The sequence below is a fragment of the Rhinichthys klamathensis genome, unplaced genomic scaffold (assembly GCF_029890125.1).
Source record: "Rhinichthys klamathensis goyatoka isolate OS25496 unplaced genomic scaffold, OSU_Roscu_1.1 h1tg000308l_1, whole genome shotgun sequence".
NCBI lineage: Eukaryota > Metazoa > Chordata > Actinopteri > Cypriniformes > Leuciscidae > Rhinichthys > Rhinichthys klamathensis.
Genome location: NW_026606826.1, coordinates 649,377 through 671,683, shown reverse-complemented (window position 1 = coordinate 671,683; position 22,307 = coordinate 649,377). Strand labels below are relative to the sequence as shown.

The 22,307-nt window shown below is 37.0% G+C and overlaps 1 protein-coding gene across 1 annotated transcript in view; it reads left to right on the top strand.

Moving 5' to 3' along the window:
• The window catches only part of gabbr1a (gamma-aminobutyric acid (GABA) B receptor, 1a), a 72,623-nt gene that overhangs the window by 29,429 nt on the left and 20,887 nt on the right, over nucleotides 1–22,307 (top strand). Inside the window, exons 8-18 of the mRNA XM_056270753.1 lie at nucleotides 351–485; nucleotides 3,373–3,543; nucleotides 5,929–6,030; nucleotides 6,952–7,017; nucleotides 7,210–7,401; nucleotides 7,502–7,747; nucleotides 8,063–8,126; nucleotides 9,821–9,898; nucleotides 18,913–19,063; nucleotides 20,064–20,196; nucleotides 20,348–20,464. Coding sequence (XP_056126728.1) covers nucleotides 351–485; nucleotides 3,373–3,543; nucleotides 5,929–6,030; nucleotides 6,952–7,017; nucleotides 7,210–7,401; nucleotides 7,502–7,747; nucleotides 8,063–8,126; nucleotides 9,821–9,898; nucleotides 18,913–19,063; nucleotides 20,064–20,196; nucleotides 20,348–20,464 — 1,455 coding nt within the window. The remainder of the gene's footprint in view (nucleotides 1–350; nucleotides 486–3,372; nucleotides 3,544–5,928; nucleotides 6,031–6,951; nucleotides 7,018–7,209; nucleotides 7,402–7,501; nucleotides 7,748–8,062; nucleotides 8,127–9,820; nucleotides 9,899–18,912; nucleotides 19,064–20,063; nucleotides 20,197–20,347; nucleotides 20,465–22,307) is intronic.

Below are 22,307 nucleotides of genomic sequence, written 5' to 3'. Positions count from 1 at the left end.
TTGAGGCCAGCACCATGCCATTTATTTCTAAAACCGTTCATGATGCTCCTAATGAAGTGTTTCTGCTGATTGTTACCAAGGGCACCATTTCAGTGTGACTGCATCTGCTGCGTTCAAGCAGTCACCCCCTCATTTGTGAATCACTTCCTGTTGTATTTGTCACGGTGAACTGCAGCACGAGAGGTCTCCGGTTACAGCTTCACTGCAGTCCGAGATCGTTTTTTTCTGGGCAATGAGATACTGTGTTTCTGTGCTGATTCCATTGAGGCTTTAACGATTATGACACGCTCAAATGAAGCGAACTTTTTCAAAGGCAGTAGACTAATTATGACTTTTTCTCTTTCCTTCAGTGTGATCCAGGAGAGGCCACTAAACTGCTGTATGACTTGCTGTACACAGAGCCCATAAAGATCGTCTTGATGCCAGGCTGCAGCTCCGTTTCTACGCTTGTGGCTGAGGCGGCGCGCATGTGGAACCTTATAGTGGTGTGTTTGCTATGTGTCTGAACTCTTTATATCTGTATTGTTGATCATTGGTTTCTCCATACACCTGGATTTTAGGGTCGAACATTACAGAGGTTCATTTTGGGAAGCTGGTTTGTTGTCATTCTTGGTTAAAATAAACGGTAAAATGATAAAACAGTCGTTTTACAGCTTTAACTACAACTCGATTCGAGATTTGGATGAGCAAATGTGCTACGCAAAACAAGGAGTTCTGTTATTTCTGGGTCAAGGAACAAAAAGAATTTGGATTTCTGTAGTTTGTTGACACTCTTGAAAAAGCTGACAACTTAAAACTGTCAAAAGAGGCTCTCAAGGAAGTCAGAGAACCGAATGAGAGCGTGAAAGTGAAAAAAGAGAATGAAATACACTAGATACGCTTAGTAATTAATTTTTCCAATTATTCTTTTTCAATCATCTGGCATCCGCCGAGGTTTGCAGGAATTTGCAAAGTAATGTTCTCTACTCTGACTTTGTTCTCAAGTTTAATTGTGTGAAAAAGTTGAGTTTGCGGCGTGCAATTTGGAAAAAGTTGGAAAAGTGAGTTGTGAGTTTACTTTGAACAAATCAACTCTCCAAGGAAACCTTCTGAAAGAATTCAGTCTTCAGTGGGTTTGTACTCAAGTAGATTACGAAAGAGATTCTCTTGAAAAATGAATAACTGTGTTTATATGGGACAGTTTAGACAAATCAAGCCTTTTAAAAAAGAAGTACACCTTAGCATGCTTTTAAAACGAGTACTTATTATTACAGAAATAGTATACTTTAAAAGAATATACTAAGTACAAACTAAATGTAATGTTTTCTGTCACTTTAATTACGAATAAATTAAAATGTTATTTTATTATAATAATAAAATATTATATGCAATTAGCTGAATTTAGAGTGCTAGTACAATTTAATTACATCGTGTAATGCAGCATTTTTGGTAAACTAAAATATAATTTAATGTAATTTCTATTGAATTTTATATGTCATGTATTTTTAAATATATTTGAAACATTCAATTTTAATGATAAAATTGGGATTTAGTACATTTAACCCTCTGGTGCTCTTCGGTGCTCTCTTGGAAAAACAATTTGATTTGTTTTTTTTAGCATTTCTTACTTCATCGGAATGGTATGAAACTGGGTCAAGGTTTTGGCTATTGCTATACACACACACACACACACACACACACACACACACACACACACACACACACACACACACACACACACACACGTGATTCGAAAAGGTTAATGGTCCTGAAAAAATAGTCACACTTGTACTCCTCACTGAAAAAAATGAACGCATTCGAAATAAATTCGAAACAAATTGGTACTGGGCCAAAATCAGCTCATTTTTTGAGATATCAACCTCAAATTTAGACACAGCTTGTTAAGATTTGTGGCTTTGATTTTATTTCAGTTTTAGAGTAAAACATGGTTTGGAAATTATATATTTCATTAGTATTTTTGTGCATTTTTCATAAAAATAAACTTACTTTTTTTTAGTTAACTTTTTTAAATGTTTTTTTAGGAATAATCTGCCAAGTGTATTCTTTAAAAAGAGACCAAACTTAAGTCTGTTCTCCAAAGCATTCAAGATTTAAGACATTTTGAGTTTGAAATTTCATTTTCAGGTCTATGCTCAAAAGTGGTTTACGGGTAAAAAAAATGTAAAATAACAACTGCATAAATTTAACTTAACAACACAAAATATTAAAGTCCCCCTGTGATGAAAATCAGGTTTTTAATGTTGTTTATGTGTTTGTGGTGTTTTTAATATGCTTTAAGACAAACCATGTGCAAATTCACAAGTCAAAACCATTACTGAGTATTTTCTCCTTAAAACTGCAGTGATCTAAAGACACTCAATAACGCAGTTTGAAATCGCTGGTGTTTCTGACGTCACAAACTACCTTGTAACCAATCGCGCCAACGAGTGGATCTCTGCGCTGGTGTAAGTGAGTGGAGGCGGGGATAATTTGCATATTCATAGAATCGCGTATACTAAATGAGGCAAGGGTGTAGAGTTACATTCAAGTTATTTTAAGGCATGAAGATTTTTTTTTTCAAGGAAAAAAAACATTTAAATATGTAATTTTGGTGATCAAAGATTAGTTTTAAGGGATAAAATGATTGACTACAGGCGGGCTTTAAATAAAAAACATTATCAAACTAAAATATAGTATATTAATTTCATTGAACTAAAAAAGGAGCACCAGAGGGTTCAAATATATTAACTTTAAATTCAATATTGAATAACTCTATAGTTAAAATAATAATTGTGCTTTAATATTGTTAGTCAACACATCAAATGAAGCGTACTACTTTAAAGCATGACAAAATGTTATTAAAATATAATGAGTAGCCTAAATATTTACTTTTAATTTGACATTATTATGCAATTAAGTGGCCTTTTATTTCTTTAATGTTATTTTATCTGCAAGTACTTTAAAGATTTGAAGTACACATTCAATACAATAAAGCACGCTTCTTTTTCACAAGGGAATTTTTTTCCATCAAGCAACCTGGTTTATTGCTTGAAATACAAAAATGTAGTTCTAAAAGGCTGAAGCATAAACTGGATATCGTTCCTCCGCTGTGCGTTTCTGAGTATTGACGCGTCAACATTGGATGAAGGAACAGATTGGCTTGTTTATCCAGGTTTGCTGAAAGCTTCTGGGTTCCCTGGGTTGACATTTACCCTTCTTACAGTGTGTGCAAAAATCTTACTCATATTTTTGCTCTGCTTTTTCTTTGTGTTTCGTTCTTTTCAGGGGCATCAAATAAGGTCAACCATATAGCTGAGTAAATCTTTTCAATGTGCTCTCTCTATCCTTCTACCTTTTTACCTACTGTCTTTTTTTCTTGCTGTCTCTCTGAAGTTTTCATACGGCTCTAGTTCTCCAGCTTTATCCAACCGCCAGCGCTTTCCCACTTTCTTCCGTACGCACCCGTCAGCAACTTTGCATAATCCCACACGTGTGCGGCTCTTCCAGAAGTGGGGATGGACAAAGATCGCCACCATCCAGCAGACCACTGAAGTCTTTACCTCGGTCAGTGCTTGTAGATATTTCTCTCTTGTTTATCTTACTTAGTACTGTCATACTGTGGTCTCAAGATTTTTTGGTCTTTGTGTGCTGGTGCTTGAAGTGAAACCACAAAAGCAATTTACTGTTTTACTTTATTTAAAGCTGCAGTCCGTAACTTTTTTGGGTTAAAAATTATCCAAAATAATTTTTTGAGAAAGTACATAATCAGCCAGTGTTCAAAACTATCTACTTGCCTTAGCTCGATTCAAAACGGTAAGCTTGTAATAATGTTTTTAATTCCAGTGGTACCGCGGGAAATTCAAGCATGTCTTTTGCGTCATTATGTCACATCTGTACACACACATCTGTACACATAAAGAAGGAGTCTCGGCTAGTAGGCTATATTGCGTGTGAGGATGTTGGAGGTGGAGATTTATAGCCTTTTCTCACAGCACTTGATATAATTAAACTTATCAATTTGATGGCTGATCCAGAAAGGTTCAAACGACAATCACCAGTGACAACTGGAGATTCACCTGTTGTAAAATGCAAAAGACTTCGTTCGGACTTCGGACTGGCTACAGAAAAAAAGAGACTGCAACCGGACCCATGCGAAAACAAGGATAAATATTGGAAGGACATTAAATGTAGTCACGCAATGCTGATGTTGTTAACATTAACAATTTGTGAACAAAGTATAATTTGCACGGTTTGACTTGATATGATAAGCGATCGTTAGATTTAATCAGCGCAATTTACTGCTTTTTTTCCCCTTAGTTGGCCAGAAGAACAAAAGTGGATGTTACTTGTTCTGATGACATTTTCCGGTGAAAATTATTATGTTGGTCATACTTCCAAAAAGTATAATCTGTGATTCTGAATGACATTATCCACACCGGCGCGGCGACTGACAGCCGCACATTCTCCTGAAAACAGTTGATTCATCCGCGCTGTGCCGTACCGAGGCACAACTCGCGTAAAGTTGATAATTCCGCGAATAACTGCAATTGCAGATTTCGAACAGAGATGGCGACAGAGGAAAAACTACGGACTGCAGCTTTAAGAACTCAGAAACTTCCTCCCTTGATAAAAAAGATGCAAAAATCCACTTAAGGTAACATTGAATGCCTATTTGGTGTTCTGTGACTTGACATGCCTGTAAAGAGGACGTAGAATAGACATGCCAGTGTAAATACCAAAATATTAATTGGTGAACACATGAAGAACTAATAATGAGGGTAAAGGTATAGTCAAATCCATCTTCTTGGCTGTGTGTAGCACCTACCACTTTGCATATCCCAAAATTAGAAAAGACCATTACATTCTTTATGGCACATTTCAGCTTTGATTGTTTTGTAAACCTGTCAACATGTAATACAGGCTTTGCAAAGAGGCTGCATTACAGCATTGTATCTCATTTCACATGCAAAAAAATAAAATAATAAAAAATGCAATGAAATGTCACTAAGAGGATGGAAATAGAGAATGGTTATGATTATTAAATTATGACTGTATAGGCGCAACAAAAAAAACTTTGATGAACGGTGTAAGTGGACCTCAGGGGAAAATTAAATGTTAAAAATGATATGACCCCTTTAAAGGAAGTAATTTCCCAGAAAAGTAGTTTCCTTTTCCTTTTAAAACTGTTAGCAGCTTAGCTGCTGCCCCTTTACACTAAGGTTAATGTCTCAGAGTTAATGGCAAAGACCGTGGTTGATTATTCTCTCCTTAAGTGATGAAGGACTTAAAGTCGTTTTTCTTCATGTTGGCTGCTAGGAATATTGACCAAGTCATAAATCTCTCATGCATTGATTCAGTAGGCTATTGAGCTAGTGTAATTCCGCTAGGCTAATGATCCCCCTCCATCTCCTCACCAGCTCATCTCTTTTTCTCATTCACTTTCTTCCCAACCCTTCTCTCCTGTTCACTTCCTCTTTCTTTTGCCATTTCCTCCATTCATTGATGTTGGATGTCTCAAGAGCACTTTTCCAAAAAAAGCTGGCTCATTACTTACATCGGTAACAGGCTTCTATAAGTCAGTGATTTCTTCATTGTTTTAACTTACATTTTTAATTCCAATGAACTCAAAATTTTAAGGCAACCAGGTAACTTTAACTTTAAGGTAAGTTAAACCAACAATATTTTATATATAGCCTTTTGAGTGTTTTTTCCCCATCTACCTTTCTTTCTGACTGCTCCGGTTTTATTTTTCCATTTCCTTTACTTTGTCATTTTTAACTTTGGTCTGCGCTTTGACCATTCACCTTTTGTTCTTCTCTTTCATTCACTCCTTGATCTTTTCATGTGCTCTCTTCGTGTCTGTCCTCTCTCCACGAACATCACTCCTCTCCTGTCACTCCCGCTGTCTCACCGCACTCTCTCTCTCTCTTTCTCTCTCTCTCTCTCCAGACTTTGGATGATCTGGAGGAGCGTGTGAAGGAGGCCGGCATCGAGATAAGCGTTAGACAGAGCTTCCTCACGGATCCCGCAGTGGCTGTCAAAAACCTGAAGGTGCTTTGATGAAAAATTCACCAGGCGCTCACTTCCTCTCCTCAGCCTGTGTCGGATAGCTAGCTAGCAGGCAGAGCACATGAAAATCTTATGTGAAATAAATCAACACTCTGAGAAGAATCGGTTTCCTTCGTCAGATCAAGTGACGGTTCGGATACTGTCTTGGTCGCTACTGGCATAGTTAGACGGCATAATTTATTGTGAAATTATATTGCATAAAGATCTCATGAGAATAGGACTGTCTTGTTAAATGCTTGGCTTGTTTTGGCATATGTCTAGCCTTGTGTCTAGCCTTTTTAAAAACGGTCATCATTTTTGCAGTTCAGTTTAGTGATGCTAATGGTGCAGAAATGACACACTTCACCTAGAATGTCATAAACAGAGTAAATTAAAGCAATAAGTAACAAAAAGGTGTTCTTACCCATGCCGATATCACTGTAAAACACATACTCAAGTGGCTTATTGCTTTATAGAATTGTTCAATTGTTCATTTTATCATTAATAATTCAGAATAAAAGCAGAATAAAAAAAAGATCCCATTATAGTTCATTAACTTTAGCCCATGACTGCAGCTCATATACAGTATATGTACTGTGTATAAATGTACAAATCATGGTAAAGTCATTATAAATAATCATTCTTGCAGTTCGTTATCAGTTGCTGTTTCCATCCAATCTGTGGATTTTATTTATGCATAAAATCTGAATAAAGTTCCATCCCATGTGCTCAAGAGAACAAAGTTGATTTTCCATGGAAAATAGTGAAAAATAGAATGGTAATAAATGCTTAAATACATTTTACATAGTTTCCCTCCAGTGTTTTTATGCACTATCCCAAAATTTGCCTAAAAATATATGGATGTAAATCAGGATAGTGACACTTTACTATATGTCACATTGTTTGATGCGTCTTTGTCTACAGCGTCAAGATGCTAGAATCATAGTTGGCCTCTTTTACGAAACTGAAGCCAGAAAGGTGTTTTGTGAGGTAAGTTACAACTACGATTCTTTTTACAAATACATCTGAGCTGTCAATTTATTTAAAATCAATTCAGCACAATTCAGTTCGATGCTTCTACTCAGCTTGAGTTAACTCACTGTGGCTTAACCGAGATTAAAATATTGAATGAGATTATTGCTTATTGAACAGACCTTCAAAACATGGTGTCATCTTTGGCAGGTCTTCAAAGAAAAACTCTATGGTAAGAAGCATGTATGGTTCCTCATCGGCTGGTACGCAGACAACTGGTTTAAGATTAAAGATCCGGCCATCAATTGCACAGTGGAGAACATGACGGAAGCCGTGGAAGGGCACCTCAGCACAGAAATCGTCATGCTAAACCCGGAGACCGTCCGCGGAGCCTCCAACCTGGTGTGTGGGTTTTAAGATTTGGACTATGATGATGCCTATGTAAAAACTATCTATGAGAATTACAGGATGGGATCATTAATCCTTCTCAAATCCTCCACAGACATCCCAAGAGTTCCTGGTGCAGCTGATGTCACGTCTCGGGGGCAAAAACCCAGAAGAAACGGGCGGGTTTCAGGAAGCTCCGTTGGCGTATGATGCCATGTGGGCTCTCGCACTGGCCCTCAATAAAACAGTGGCCCCGCTGAGGGCCAAAGGCTGGGGACTGGAGGACTTCAACTACAACAACAAGGAAATCACTGCTGAAATATACCGAGCCCTCAACACCAGCTCGTTTGAAGGAGTGTCTGTGAGTTGATGAAAAGCAAAGGAGAAATAGCTGTCAAATAACAATGAGATAAAATACTCCAGACATTAATTTCTCAGACCTGTCAGAACACCTTTTTAAATTTTAAACTCAGATGATTTCGTTTTTATAATCCACACAATGAATCTGAGTTCAAACTCATTATAGAATGATTCAGCCTTTATTTTTCCACAGATTTGATACTTTTTTTCATGATGAATCACAAATGGATTTCTCTTATGATGATTTTGTATTGACGTGTCTTTCTTTATCATAATGTCTTTGAACTATTTATATTCATGCATATGTGTCCAATAGGGTCACGTCGTGTTTGACGCTCAGGGTTCACGTATGGCCTGGACTCTCATTGAGCAACTGCAAGGTACAAACAAAACAGAAAAACCCTTAAACTAATGTAGATGATGACACTGATGCACTTGATTGCATTTTAAAGGGTCACATCCTTCATTTTTGTAGTATTGTATATTTGTATGTTTTGATGACTGTTCACTTATGATGATGTTAGTAAAATGTACTTGCTTCGACTAACCAGTAAAAATACACTATTTCAGTATTTTTTTTGGGGGGGGGGGTTTTCACGGTGGTGAAAAACGTGCCAGTTTTTTAGAGACTATGACTGTCACACCACTTATTCCCAATCAAGCAGTAGGCCTGTGCAAAAATATCGATACAGATAACTATCGCAATATTTTCTTTCACGATAGTGTATCGATATTCCAACCTCTAGGATCGATAATTATTTTTAAATCATGTTTTAAACGGATTTACAATGAAGTTAAATGTTTACTCTTTGAATTCCTGCATGCGGAAACAAAGTCGTCACCATTTGACTGAAAGTTTGCTAAGAAGTATTTCCTACTAAAGCAAGGCGGTATTTGACTCTGGCCAAGCGTATCCATAGTAGACTGGTGGGAGTGGCCTTGGATTGTAACATACCCAGTGCATTATTGGTGTTGAATTTTTCCATTTGGTAACAGCCTTTTTTCTCTGTTTTCTCTAGTCTGGTAGCTATAAAAGTAAACAGGGCAAAATCTGCCTGTAGTTAAAGAAAAGCCCATCTATCTTACTTCCTCCTCATTACTTCACTGTGTCTGTGGTCGTATTTTAGTGTTTCAGATTTCCTGTTTAGTTTCAATGAATGGTCTAGACTTGTAAGAGAGTCTAACTTTTATGTTGTGAAAGTTTGTCTACAATAGTACATCAAAGTCTTTGATTTCCAAAGTGCGAGAAGGGTTTTTCTACAATATGTTCCCTTTCAGAATAACTTTGATCAATGCAGTTGGGCTTGCTTTTTATCTTCGACCTATTGATGCAGCTTTGAGTCGACTACTTTTGCAGATTTGTTGAGTCAGGCCTCTTTTGAAGCTTTTTTTGCAGTGCTTGGTGAAAGCACGTTTTGTTAATGTGACCTTTAGTTGACACACTGTTAATTAGATGCTATATTTACACAGGAAAACTTTTAATACAAGCTTTTAAAAATAACATTACTATCTACCCAGCTAACAAAAATATGTTCAAAGAACATTTTGATACTGAGTGTTCCCATTAAGTTATGGAAACATTATTTCTGAATGTTCCCAAAAAGTTCAAAACGTTCCGTTTTTTTAATGTTTTAAAAAGTTTTCTCCTGTATATACGAAGGTTAGCAAAAATCCTTAAGGGTTCAATTTGGTCATTTTACAAACAATATGGGAATGTTACTTTTTGAATGTTGAATGTTTTGAAATAAGTAGTAATGTTTAAAAAATGTTAGACGAACGTCCAAGTGAAACATTTCAGGAATAATGTATAAATAATCTATTTGTGCTAACATTTTGAGAATGTTATTAAAAACCAGAAAACTATCAACTAACATTTTATTAACGCTCGTTAATAACTTTGACAGAACCTCGCCAGAATGTTCCTGTTAGCTGGGTTAGCTAGTCTCACCATTTATAATTCACAGACAGATGAGGGTCTCTCTGTTTCGGGAATATGTCTGCATGAGAAGTGGTTTCATATTCACTTTTCTTTCAGACATTTGTCATGTTTCATTTCAATTCCTTTTTTCCTCAGTTGGGAGCTACAAGAAGATTGGGTACTATGACAGCACAAAAGGCAACCTGTCCTGGTACGGAAACGACAAATGGATTGGTAAGAGAAACCAGGCTTTTTTTCTGCACGTCGAGACAGCTCTGTCCATTCCACTCCCGTCACCTTTCCCAGCCGCACTCGGCCCGTCGAGATTGAGGCTTACCAGTATTGATTTCTGTTAGCTCTACAAATCCCTGTCGCTCTCTTTAATACATCGCTAACAATTAGCTGTCCTTTCTGCTAGAGGAGGCCATACAGGCCCAGGGGAGCGAGCCACGTGCCGTTCACGGCTCGCTCTGACCTTTGTGCGGCTCTCTGAAGTTTCTCGATTGACAAACTGATATTGATGAAACCGATGTAAGGCTCAGAGCAGATCAAATGAAAATGTGTGATGATGGTCGCAGATAAATGGTAAAGTACAGCATGTTGGAAACGGTGTGAAATTGAAAAAAGTAATTTAATCTTCTTGTGGAAAGGTAAACCAAGGTTTTGTCCAGACAGGCATCAAAAATCCAATATTTTGACGTCTTCAACTCTGATCCATTTAGTTGTTTGTAGTCTGGTACAAAGGCTCAAGGTATGACATATAAGCATGGCTCACTGTGGCTCTAAAAAGCATATTTTTCCATTGACAGTCAATCAAAATAGCTGTGTATTCTAGCAATATATATATTTTTTGCAAGCAACATGTTTATGTGATTATTTTTTTATGATTATGATATTATTTGTTTTAAATGTTTTTGAAAGATGTTTCTCATGCTCTGCAAGGCATTCATTAATTTGATCAAACACAGTAAAACAGTAATATTGTGAAGTATTATTACAACTTGGGTTAGTTCACCCAAAAATTAAAATTCTGTAATCAATTACTCACCCTCATGTCGTTCCAAACCCGTAAGACTTTTGTCCATCTTCAAAATGAAGATATAATAAAATTTAAGAGATTTCTGTCCCTCCATTGACAGTCCACACAACTACAACTTTGACGCTTCAAAAAGTTCATAAAAAGATCATAAAACTAAACCATATAAATCGAGCGGTTTAGTCCAAATTTTCAGAATAGACACGATCACTTTATACAATGAACAGATTTAATTAAACTTTTATTCTTATATAAACATTCATCAACGGACACATCAGTGATGGTAAACGGAAGCTCAAGCATGCTTGACGTGCGAGAACCAATGAGGTTCATTCTCGTGTTACGCAGCACTTAGCATCCTTGCTGAATAAAACTATTGATTTCTTTAAAAAAAAAATTACCCCACACTTTTGAACAGTAGTGTATTGAATAGTATAATATTCTAAAGTATGGTATAGTATTGTTTTATGGTATTCAAACTATTTTACCAGTCTCTTAAAAGGCTTTTAAAAGCATGGTTGTAATAAAAACTGTGCTATTTACTAACCCGATGCAAACTATATATAAATATGGTCTTAAAGGGGTCATATAATGATACATGCACTTTTACAAGTTGATTGTACTGAAATGTGTGTTGGCAGTGCCTGTACACAAACATCATAAAATGATAAAAATCCATCCAGTGTTTTTGTTTAAATCTCCTTATATGTTTTCCCCTGCTTCAAATCGAGCCGTTCGAGCCTGTGACGTCACACGCTCGGAAGCCCCTCCCACGATTGTTGATTGACAGCAGCATTTCAACACAAGCCGCCCTCGCTCGTGAGCCAGCTGTCAATCATAGTCCATAGTCATAGTCATTGTTGATATGCTGGAGCACTGTCTATGAGCAGAATGGCGTCTAAGCGATTGTGGTGTTCTGTTCTTGGGTGTAATAACGAACACAGCAGTCATTTTAATGTTCCTAAATCCGAACCGCTGAAGACGCAGTGGCTGAGTTTGTTTTCGAAGGGAATATTCCCCACGAGCAACGTCAATGCTCTCATGTTTGCGCAAATCATTTCTCATCATACTGCTTTATAAATGAGGATCAGTATAAAGCTGGTTTTACTAAGAAACTGCTCCTGAAAAAAGGATCGGTACCAGCTATTCGTGTTACTGCTGAACCTCCAGAAGAACTGAAGTGAGTGTAACGTTTTATTAACCTTTATATTAATATTTATATTAATCTTTGCAAATCGCTTGCACGCTTCACGATGAATGCGTCTGAGGTTTACACTTAAGGTACATTACGGCATGTTTTCTATGTAAGACGTTCTCAATATAATTCATAATCCCACGTTTATAATGAACAACGCGTTATGGTTATTGTGTTATTGTGTTACAAACGGTTAGAGGTCTGCTACCCGACCCGAGCCCGACGGGTCCCGAAAAATGTGCGGGTTTCGGGTCGGGTTCGGGTTAATGTTAATGAACAGCCTCGGGTTCGGGTCGGGTTCGGGTTTAACTAAGAAAAACTAAATAGGCTATATATAGTTTGCGTGCCGTGTGCTTTGCCTGCTTGCTGTGTTGTGGTGACCGGCACGCGAGAGAGAGAAAGTATAGGCTACGTGCGCAGATGTGCAATATGTGCGCGATTTTCTCTCTCTCAAATATAATGATATATAAATATAATTTTTTTAATTATTTGTTTTATTTTATCATATCATTTATATCACAAAAATGTTTTGCGCATGTGCTACCGCTCTCGCGCTCTATTTCAGTAACAATACAGACAGCCGACGACAACAAGCAAACCATGAGTCTGATAAAGCAAAAAATTACTTGGTAAGTTTTTCCTCTTACTGCTGTGCTGCCTGCTGATAGGGCCGCTGCGCCTACATGTATTTGTTTAATATGTCAGTCAAGCAATCATTAAATACAACATAGCATATTGCAAAAATGGTATTGCTGTGAGAAACAGAATGGACCTCGGGTTCGGGTCGGGTTCGGGCTTAATTTGTAAATGTAATTGTCGGGTCGGGTCGGGTCGGGTTAAATGATCGCGGGTACGGGCCGGGTTCGGGCTTCAGTTTAAAGCCCGTGCAGACCTCTACAAACGGTGTACACAAAACAGAGAGGCGGGGTGAGCAAAGCTCATTATCATTTAAAGTCAAATGCACTGAAACGGCGTGCTGAAAACAGAGCTGTTTTTGACCAGGTAAAATAAGTGTTTTCTTACAATACTAATGAGAATTTTTAAATAAAGTATATTACAAACTTTTAATTTAGACCCTAAAGAATCATATTAGCTTGTACAAAAATGGCATTATATGACCCCTTTAAAAAGGAAATGTTTCAGTCTGAATGATTAGAATAGATTAAGTACTTTTTTCATCATTCGGGATGCAAGGTGAGTGTAACGTCACACAAAGTGCAATGTGTACGGCTGTGAATGGATCCACTCATTTACACTCACATCGTTTGCACTTAGTGTACTGAACGAGCAAACGGATGAGTGGTTTCACACTCAGCATATGCATGAATGTGTCAATAATACCGAAAGGCTTTTGACGCTTTCTGTCTCATGCACCTCATAAATTCATTTCAGTTTTCCCATCCATTTTGCCAGTCAGTCCTCAATATGCAGTGTGAACAAAGCAAAAGAAATGCTTTACTTTTCAAAAGCATCCCATCATGTGTAATGTCACCGCACCAGAATAGCTTTGATAGAAAACTCACAGTTGTTGCTCAACTTGCTCCTTTTCCTGCATGGATGCTATTCTAGTAAATCATTTACAAAACACCAAACAGTCCCTTCCCTATTACCCCACAAATTGGTTTTCTGCCAAGAGGTGGGAATTGAATTGCCACCACCAAAATCCTGTATTTTCTCTCCCAAGAGATACAGAGGCGATTATTTGCTGGATTTGCCCGGTCCTCTTCTCTGAGTCATTCTTGATTTAGGCTCTAATCAATCCTTCATGCCGTGATCCCATTGAGTGGATTCCACCAGCGTGACTGTAACAAAGCAGCACTGCCCTACATTAGACGAGTAATGACCTCACACCAGCGCTTGTTTTTTGAATGGCTACTAGATGAATATCAATGCTACAGGCAGAAGTTTTACTGCAAAGTCTGGAAAAAGTTGAAGATTAGTAAAGATGGTGATGTCAGTTCAGTGACATGACATTGGAATTCACTGTATTTGACAGGGTGATTAGAGTGTTACTAAATTGTGTGAAATACATTAAGATTGGCATGTTTCTAATGGTTTCTGAAGGTTTAACTGGGGGCAGTTGTGGCCTAATGGTTAGAGAGTTGGTCGCGGGTTCGAGTCTCAGTAACATCAGGAAATTGAAGTGGGGGCTGTGAATGAACAAAGCTCTCTTCACTCTCATAACCCTCAACTGAGGTGCCCTTGAGCAAGGCACCTAACCCCCAATCGCCTCCAGGCGCCGCAGCAAAAATGGCTCCCCACTGCTCCGGGTGTGTGTTCATGGTGTGTGTGTGTGTGTTTAATACTCACTGCTGCGTGTGTGCACTTGTATGGGTGAAATGCAGAGCACAAATTCCGAGACACCATACTTAGCTACACGTCACGTCACTCAACGATGTATGTTTATGCTGAAATAAAATTAAATAATGGTTTGTATTTAAAAAAACATCTATCGCGTATCATTATGTGTAGTGAGTTGGCTCACGTGATTTAAGTTTCATGCTTCAGAACTTCCGTTAAGGGAAAATAGTGAGCATCAATGCTCCCTGGTTTTCACGGTGCATTGTGGAGCTCACACTGGAAGGATTTTGCGATTGAGACCGCCCTTAAAATGGCCGAACCCCTGATCAGTGCCCTGACTACTGAACTAGGGAGCTGATTGAGACGCACCCTTCACTTGTTTCATTACTGGATGAATCAGCGTTTTTGAACGAATCACTTGAATAAATGATTCAACGACAGTCACTTGTCGCCACCTACTGGTGTAAGGATGTAATTGATAAAGCGTCAAGTTGCTTTCAAAAGGTGATTTACTCTATTTTTTATCGCTACTGTAGACATCAGGGTTTCTGTGATCGTTTGAATTATTGTAACAGAAATAACGATACGGTGTGGTTGAAAAGACACACGACGCTTTCTCTGGCTCAGCGGCAGCGTGAACGCAGATTTGATTGTTCGCTGTGATCGTACTTGTCAAAGGTTTAGACATAGCTGAATCGTAATCATTTAGGAGTAAGATCGTGGATGTTTTAATTGAGATTGCGATCTTTTAACAATTAATGGTGCATCTCTACTTTGAGGGCTACTCAAAGTTTTGCAACTCTACTTTGAGGGCTGCATATATAGAACCATTTGGGGTAACTAGGATTTTCTTAAAAATACAATAATACTTTTATTTAGGAAAGATGTCTTACATTCATCAAAAATTACAGTGAAGACTTTTACATTGTTGCAAAAAAAAAAAAATCAAATAAATGCTGTTCTACTGTTTTGTTCAGTTTTTTTCTTTTCTTTTTTTAAATTTTGTTTTCAGCATTGAAGCATTTCAACAAGAAATGTTTCTTGAGCTCTAAATCAGCATATTAGAATGATTTCTGAAGGATCATATGACACTGAAGACTGCAGTAATGATGCTGAAAATTCAGCTTTACCATCACAGAAATAAATTACATAGTAAAATATATTAAAATAGAAATTATATTTCAAAATATTTCTGTTTTTACTGTATTTTATCACATACATGCAGCCTTAGCGAGTATAAGAGACTTAAAAAAAAACTTAACAACCCCAACCTTTTGAACTGTAGTGTGTGTCCATTTGAAAAAATAGACAAGCCCTCCCAATCTGGTATGTTTTGCCCCAACTTCCAGTTTAAAGATGTTAACATGTGAAAGAAAACTGCTTTGGCCAAGCCATTTTTTGGGGTCTTGAGAAGCATTTGATTTAGAGCATCAGTTGCGCACATTGTTTTTCACACTTCATAGTCAAGAGTTTCAAGCCTGGCCTCTGTCATGTCCCGATCCCATTACTGTCAACACTTCTCTCTGCTAAAGGGCATAAATCCCTCCAAAAAAGCCATTTGACATAGTTTAAAATCTATTTCTTCCCCCAGTAGCAAATTTACATCCTTTTTAGCCAATCACGGCTATTTTCAGAAAAACTGAGTTATGACCTATTTAGTCACTTTTCTTCCGCTCTCCCCACTGAGAAAAGCAGAGCGTAGAGCTGGTGACATGGCTTGCCATTTCTTTGCCCTTGATAATAGCAGAAGCAGCAGATGTTCTTCCCAAATAACACATAACCTCCTCCGGAATCCATTAGTGGAGGTTCTTAATTTTTACTAGCATAAAATTGTGGCCTTTAAAACATAGAATACATGTAACCTCAGGTCAGAACTCAGGACTTGAGTTCTTATGATTTTTTTAACCATATGGCAGTGCCCTTGCTTTTCAACCATCTCTTGGTAGCTCTTGACAACCACTTTAGTAAGACTTTCTCTTCCAAATTACTGTGGAAACTGTTGTTAAGCCAGGTCTCCATAGCAACACCCTGTCCTGATTCTTAGATCAAGGACGACGGAAGGTTTACTGTGAGAATGCCTCAACTGACGGACAGAGCTTTCTAACACTCTCTCTCTCTCTCTCACACACACACACACACACACACACACACACACACACACACACACACACACACACACACACACACACACTCACTCACTCACACACATTTATCTCTCACAGTATTGCTGCCACATTGCAGTAGCAAATGTCACTCTTGACTCGTCAGTGTTCTGACATTCTGAAAAGTATCAACAAACATCGTGTCACTTTGAAAAACCAAAGGACCAGCTGTCTTTCACTGACACATTTCCCTCACGGTCAGCTTTCCGTCCCTGGTAATGGTTGCCTCTGACAGAAAAAAACTTCCATTTTAACTATTGCTCATCGCTAGATTCCTGTCAATCGTTTATTTTTGTCTATATCGAAAAGCTTTACACACACAAGACAGCCATCCTCAGTGTAATTATTGTTCCCACAGGAATCCTGTTTTTGGTTGTAATTATAGTGACAGACTGAACAGCAAGAGGCGTAAATGTATAATTATAGTCAGTTCCAGTGAAGAGTGATAACATTAGTGTGAGGAGTGATAACAATGTTTTTAAAAAGGCATTCACTATGGTACTGTGAACTCTTTAGTTACTTTAGATTCATTTATTATTTACTATTATCATTAATGACCATGGATCAAATGTAGGTGTTGTTCATAATGTTCTTCTTGTTCATTTAAGAAAGAGGGCTGACACAGTTTAATTCACAACATGTTAAGATGCAAATTGACAAGATTTATTTATATATTTGAAATAAAATTCCTCCAAACACACACTCTCTCTCTCTCTCTCTCTCTCTCTCTCTCTCTCTCTCTCTCTCTCTCTCTCTCTCTCTCTCTCTCTCTCTCTCTCTCTCTCTCTCTCTCTCTCTCTCTTCACCAAGTGTATATATATACTGTATATATTGATTTTTTTTATTAATACTTTTATTCTGCAAAGATGCAATAAATTGATCAAAAGTGACAGTAAATGAATGTAAAATCTATAAAATATTTCAATTTTAAATAAATGCTGTTCTGTTTTCAACATTGATAATAATAAGAAATGTTTCTTGAGCAACAAATCAGCATATTAGAATGATTTATGAAGGAAATATATAAACATTTTACAATAAACAGTTAATTTAAATTGTAATAATATTTCACAATATTACTGTTTTTTCTGTATTTTAATCAAATTAATGCAGCCTTGCTGAGCATAAGAGACTTCAAAAACATTACAAAAATATTCAAACTTCTGAACAGTAGTGTACTGTATGTTGAAATTCAACAAATTCATTGAAATTCAACACAGTCACACAACAGAGAATCATTTGTCCTACATAGGTTTGTGATAAAACATAAATAATTGCTGACTAATCAGTAATTTTGACTAATTATAATATGTATATTTCTCTCAACTAATTTTTATGATGAAAATTTTGCCATACAACAGTAGAAATGTCCATAAAGTTGTTTTCAGATAACTTATATAAAAGATAATGACATCAAAATTTGAATCTATCAATTTTACATTGATGTTTGACTGCTAGAAAAGGTCTTTTCAGTATATTTATGCATTTGCATTAGTCTTCCTTGGTAACACTTTATTCTACTAATATAAGTAAAGTATCTTTTTTAACCACATGTCAACTAACTCTCATTAGAGTATTAGACTGTCTGCTTAATATCTGTTAACTCTTTATTTTGATGGTCCTCCAACAAACATTCTACTGACTAAAGTAACTACATGTCAACTTATTCCACTAACCTGAACCCTAACACCCAACCCGAACCTAACAGTTTACTAATATTCTAATGAGAGTTAATGTTGAAATGTAGTTGCAAAGTTACTTATAGTTAGTAGAATGTCTAAAGTGGACCATCGAAATAAAGTGTTACCTCTTCCTTCAGTCTGTGCCCTGCTCTCTTCCACTTCTCTTCCTGTAAACCAAAGGTCTCATTTACAATGTGTTCATACCAGATGCCATCATTAAAAAATCTCACTTTTTTAAAATTATTCTCCTTTTGTAACACTTTTGTTAATAGAGACCCGAAGATAGTAGAATTGTCAACTGGCACCCTGAGCCCTCGCCCGTTCAGAATTACAACAGCCTTCAGTCAGTTTTACACATTCCTTGTCCCTTGCATGTTTGCTCATTAAATATTTTTAGTGTGTTTGTTTATTCTTTGAGATAGCAAAAAAAGTGTAGTACTCCCAGCTCCATTTAACACATCTTTAAATCTGTGTCACAGAATTCTGCAGAATTCCCTCCAAAAACAAACGCAGAAAGTGTGAAAAGTGTGAAAGGAGTCAGATTCCGTCTGGTCCTGCTAATGTGTGAACGTCGTGAGCTTCCTTTTCCCCAGAAACTTGGCGTGTCAAACCGACCCAGTGGCCCTATTTCACAGAATATTCTCTCCTAGTCGTGTTTCTGAAGTTTGACAGTACAGACTTAGCTAATGATTCTCTGAACCAACCCGGAATACTTCGGCCTTTTTTCCTTTAAACTGTCAATGAAGTCACTCTCGAACTTTTTTTCTGCATGTGTTTATGTATCTAGTGTCACCACGCAGTGATCTTTACGCTCTTATTAGCCATTCTGTTTCTTTCAGTTCCTCTGATTTTCCTGGTTTCTCTCTTGACAGGCCTCGGCCCTCCGGCAGACCAGACCAAGGTGATTAAGGAGTTCCGTTATCTTTCCCAGAAGCTCTTTGTATCAGTGTCTGTCTTTGCCGGGCTGGGAATCATTCTAGGCATAGTGTGCCTCTCCTTCAACATATACAACAGTAGCATCAGGTCAGTATCCTGTGTTCAAAAGAAATCCACATGACTTTTTCTTATGATTTTATTTTTGCCATACAACAGCAAATATGCCCCTAACATTGTTTTCAGATAACTTTCTAAAAGATGATGACATCAAAATTTGAATCTATTGATTTTATATTGATGCTAGAAAAGGTCTTGTCAGTATGTTTATGCTTTGACGGTCTTCCTTCAGTCTGTGCCCTGCTCTCTTCCTCTTTGATCTCCTGTCATGTAAACCAAATGTCTTGTTTACAAGCCATTTACAATGATGGCATCATTAAATATCTCTGTTATATAGAAAATTATTCCCATTTTGCAACATTTTTGCTGTAAGAGATGAAAAACGAATGGCACCCTGAGCCCAAAATCTAAAATTAACAGTAATTTTATGATTATTTTAATGTTGTTCAGTATGTCAATGTATTTCAGTATTACCGTCAATTGCGGGGAAAGAGTTAATATATATATATATATATATATATATATATATATATAAAACTATTTGCCAATGAGGTAGGAAAAATATATAAAAAAATGACTTTAATATTCAATATTTAAAAAAAATACTTTATTAAAGATATGTTGTCGAAAAATTAAACAAGTAATTTTATCTTATTTTAAGGGTGAGATTTATATATTTTTATTGGGAAAAAAAAGTTTTTTTATTTTATTTTTCAGTTCAGTGTAACCTCATTACAAAGCAACATCACATTTTGGCTGGTTCACAAAACACGATTTCACACAATCAAAATGAAATGATCAAGGATAGAAGTTTTAATAAAACCCATTTTGACCTGGGGAGGATTTTCAGAAGATTAGGATGAAGGAAAATCGTTTTTTTTTTTTCATGATTTTACAAGTCCTTTAAATGCTCCCATGCCACTTACAAAATACTATTTCAGCCCAACATGAAATGTTTTGTATTTCTCATTTTGAAATGGTGTGATTTATCTGTGGGCTGAGTTGTAGTCTGTTCTAACCCTCCTGACAGATACATTCAGAACTCTCAGCCCTATCTGAACAACATGACCGCGGTGGGATGCGTGCTGGCATTGGCAGCTGTCTTTCCTTTGGGCATCGATGGCCTCCATGTCCATAGATCACAGTTCCCTGTGGTGTGCCAGGTAGAGTCGTAAATGTTATAGTCACTTTTATATTACTGTTTCCTCTCATTCAGCCTTGACCTTTGAGCACAGTGAAGATTTGTTGTAAAAAAATGAATTGCTGCTTTGGAGCTAAGCTCCCAAATGAACTCTCTCTCTCATCCTCTCGTAGTTTCGCCTGTGGCTGCTAGGACTTGGCTTCAGTTTAGCCTATGGCAGCATGTTCACCAAGATCTGGTGGGTTCACACGGTCTTCACCAAGAAAGATGAGAAAAAAGAGAAGAGGAAGGTAAAGCAGTCTTGAGTGGATAAAAAAAATGCATCTTGCATTTAAAGGAATTAAAAATTATTTCCCTTAATGACTTTCTTTCCATCTGAAAGATTACCATACAGAATATATTTATAAAAATGTTAATGTACAGTTGTGGTCAGAATTATTGGCACCCCTGGTAAATATGATCAAAGATGGCTGTAAAAATAAATCTGCATTGTTTATCCTTTTTATCTTTCATTCAAAAAATGAGCAAAAACCTAACATTTCATTGAAGTAAAAGAATTGAAAGTGGGGAGAAAATCACATTATGAAATAAACGTTTTTCTCCAAAACACGTTGGCCATAATTATTGGCCTATAATTTTTAATGATTAAAATATCTAGTATATTCCCATTAATATTTACACGTTTTAGCACACCAGGGTGACTAGGAACATGAAATTGTCTAGCTATGACTTCTTGTTTCATATAAGGGAAACACAAATGCCAAATTCCCTTAATCATTCATCACAATGAGTAAAACCAAAGAATATAGTTCTGATGTGCAGAAAAAGATTGTTGAGCTTCACAAAATAGAAAGTGGCTGTAAGAAAAAAGGTATTAAAAATTAGAAAAATAGCTAAAAAAAATCGAAAAACCCCATTTTGACCATCAGGGCAATAATTAAGAAGTTCCAATCAACTAAAGATGTTACAAATCTGCCAGGAAGAGGACGTGTGTCTATATTGTCTTAATGCACGGTGAGGATGAAAGTTTGAGTGGCCAAAGACTCTTCAAGGATCACAGATGGAGAATTGCTGACCTGAACCCTTTAGAAAATAAGTGGGGTGAACTGAAGAGAAGAAGCGCCAACATTTTTACAGCCATCTTTGACCAAATCTACCAGGGGTGCCAATAATTCTGACCACAACTGCTTGTTAACATACCAAATATATATTACCATATACTATTTTTTTAATGTACTATATATATATATATATATATAGTATGTGACTGATTTATAAATAATAATTTATTAATTTTATTAATAATTTAATCATTATTCATTGTAATTATTAACAATTATTATTATTTTCCAAAAAGTGTGGCAGGGTAAACATTTTGCTAAACATTTACTTGAGCTCTACAATAGAAAGAAAACCATTCTGAATCACAAGGGTGAATAAACTATTTTTGGTGAACTTTAAGAATTGGATTTCACATAAATTACATTTTGTTTAATTAGAATGAGGACCGGGCTGTCGAGTTTGCATTTTTCAGTAAACCCCTAAATTATTTTCAGATGATTTAGCAAAATATGCAGATGTGACGAGCAACACGCTTGCGTTACGCAGCGCTGCCTAGTTCCCTGTTATCTACTGCATATTAAAGCATCCCACACCGCTGACTCTACAGTGCTAGATGAAGCTTCCCAGCATGAAATAGAGAAGAACCTTCCCCCTCCTTTCGCTTATTCTTGCTGCGAGAAGTTCTGTCCGTTTCATCCTTACACAACACAAACACACTATTAGCATCTTGACACATGTGTTCGCTCTGATCCTGTGTCCTAAAGCAATAAGACACGGCATTAGGGAAACCCTAAGACCTCATCAAACGACAACCAGATTACCGCAACTATGCAGTATGGATGAATATGGATGAGCATTAAACTTCTTTTACGGAAATCCGACCTTCAGGGGGCTTTATTATTCAAGCGCTCTGCACGACGAATCGAGATGACTTTCAACTCTCCCAATGTCCGTAATGGGGCAATTTGCCTAAGTGGTTCGACGGCACTTGAAGAAAGTTCGGCGCTCAGGCTGAATGTTGTAGAAACGGGGCTCTCGGGTCATTTGACGCCTTCACGGCGATTAAGGGTG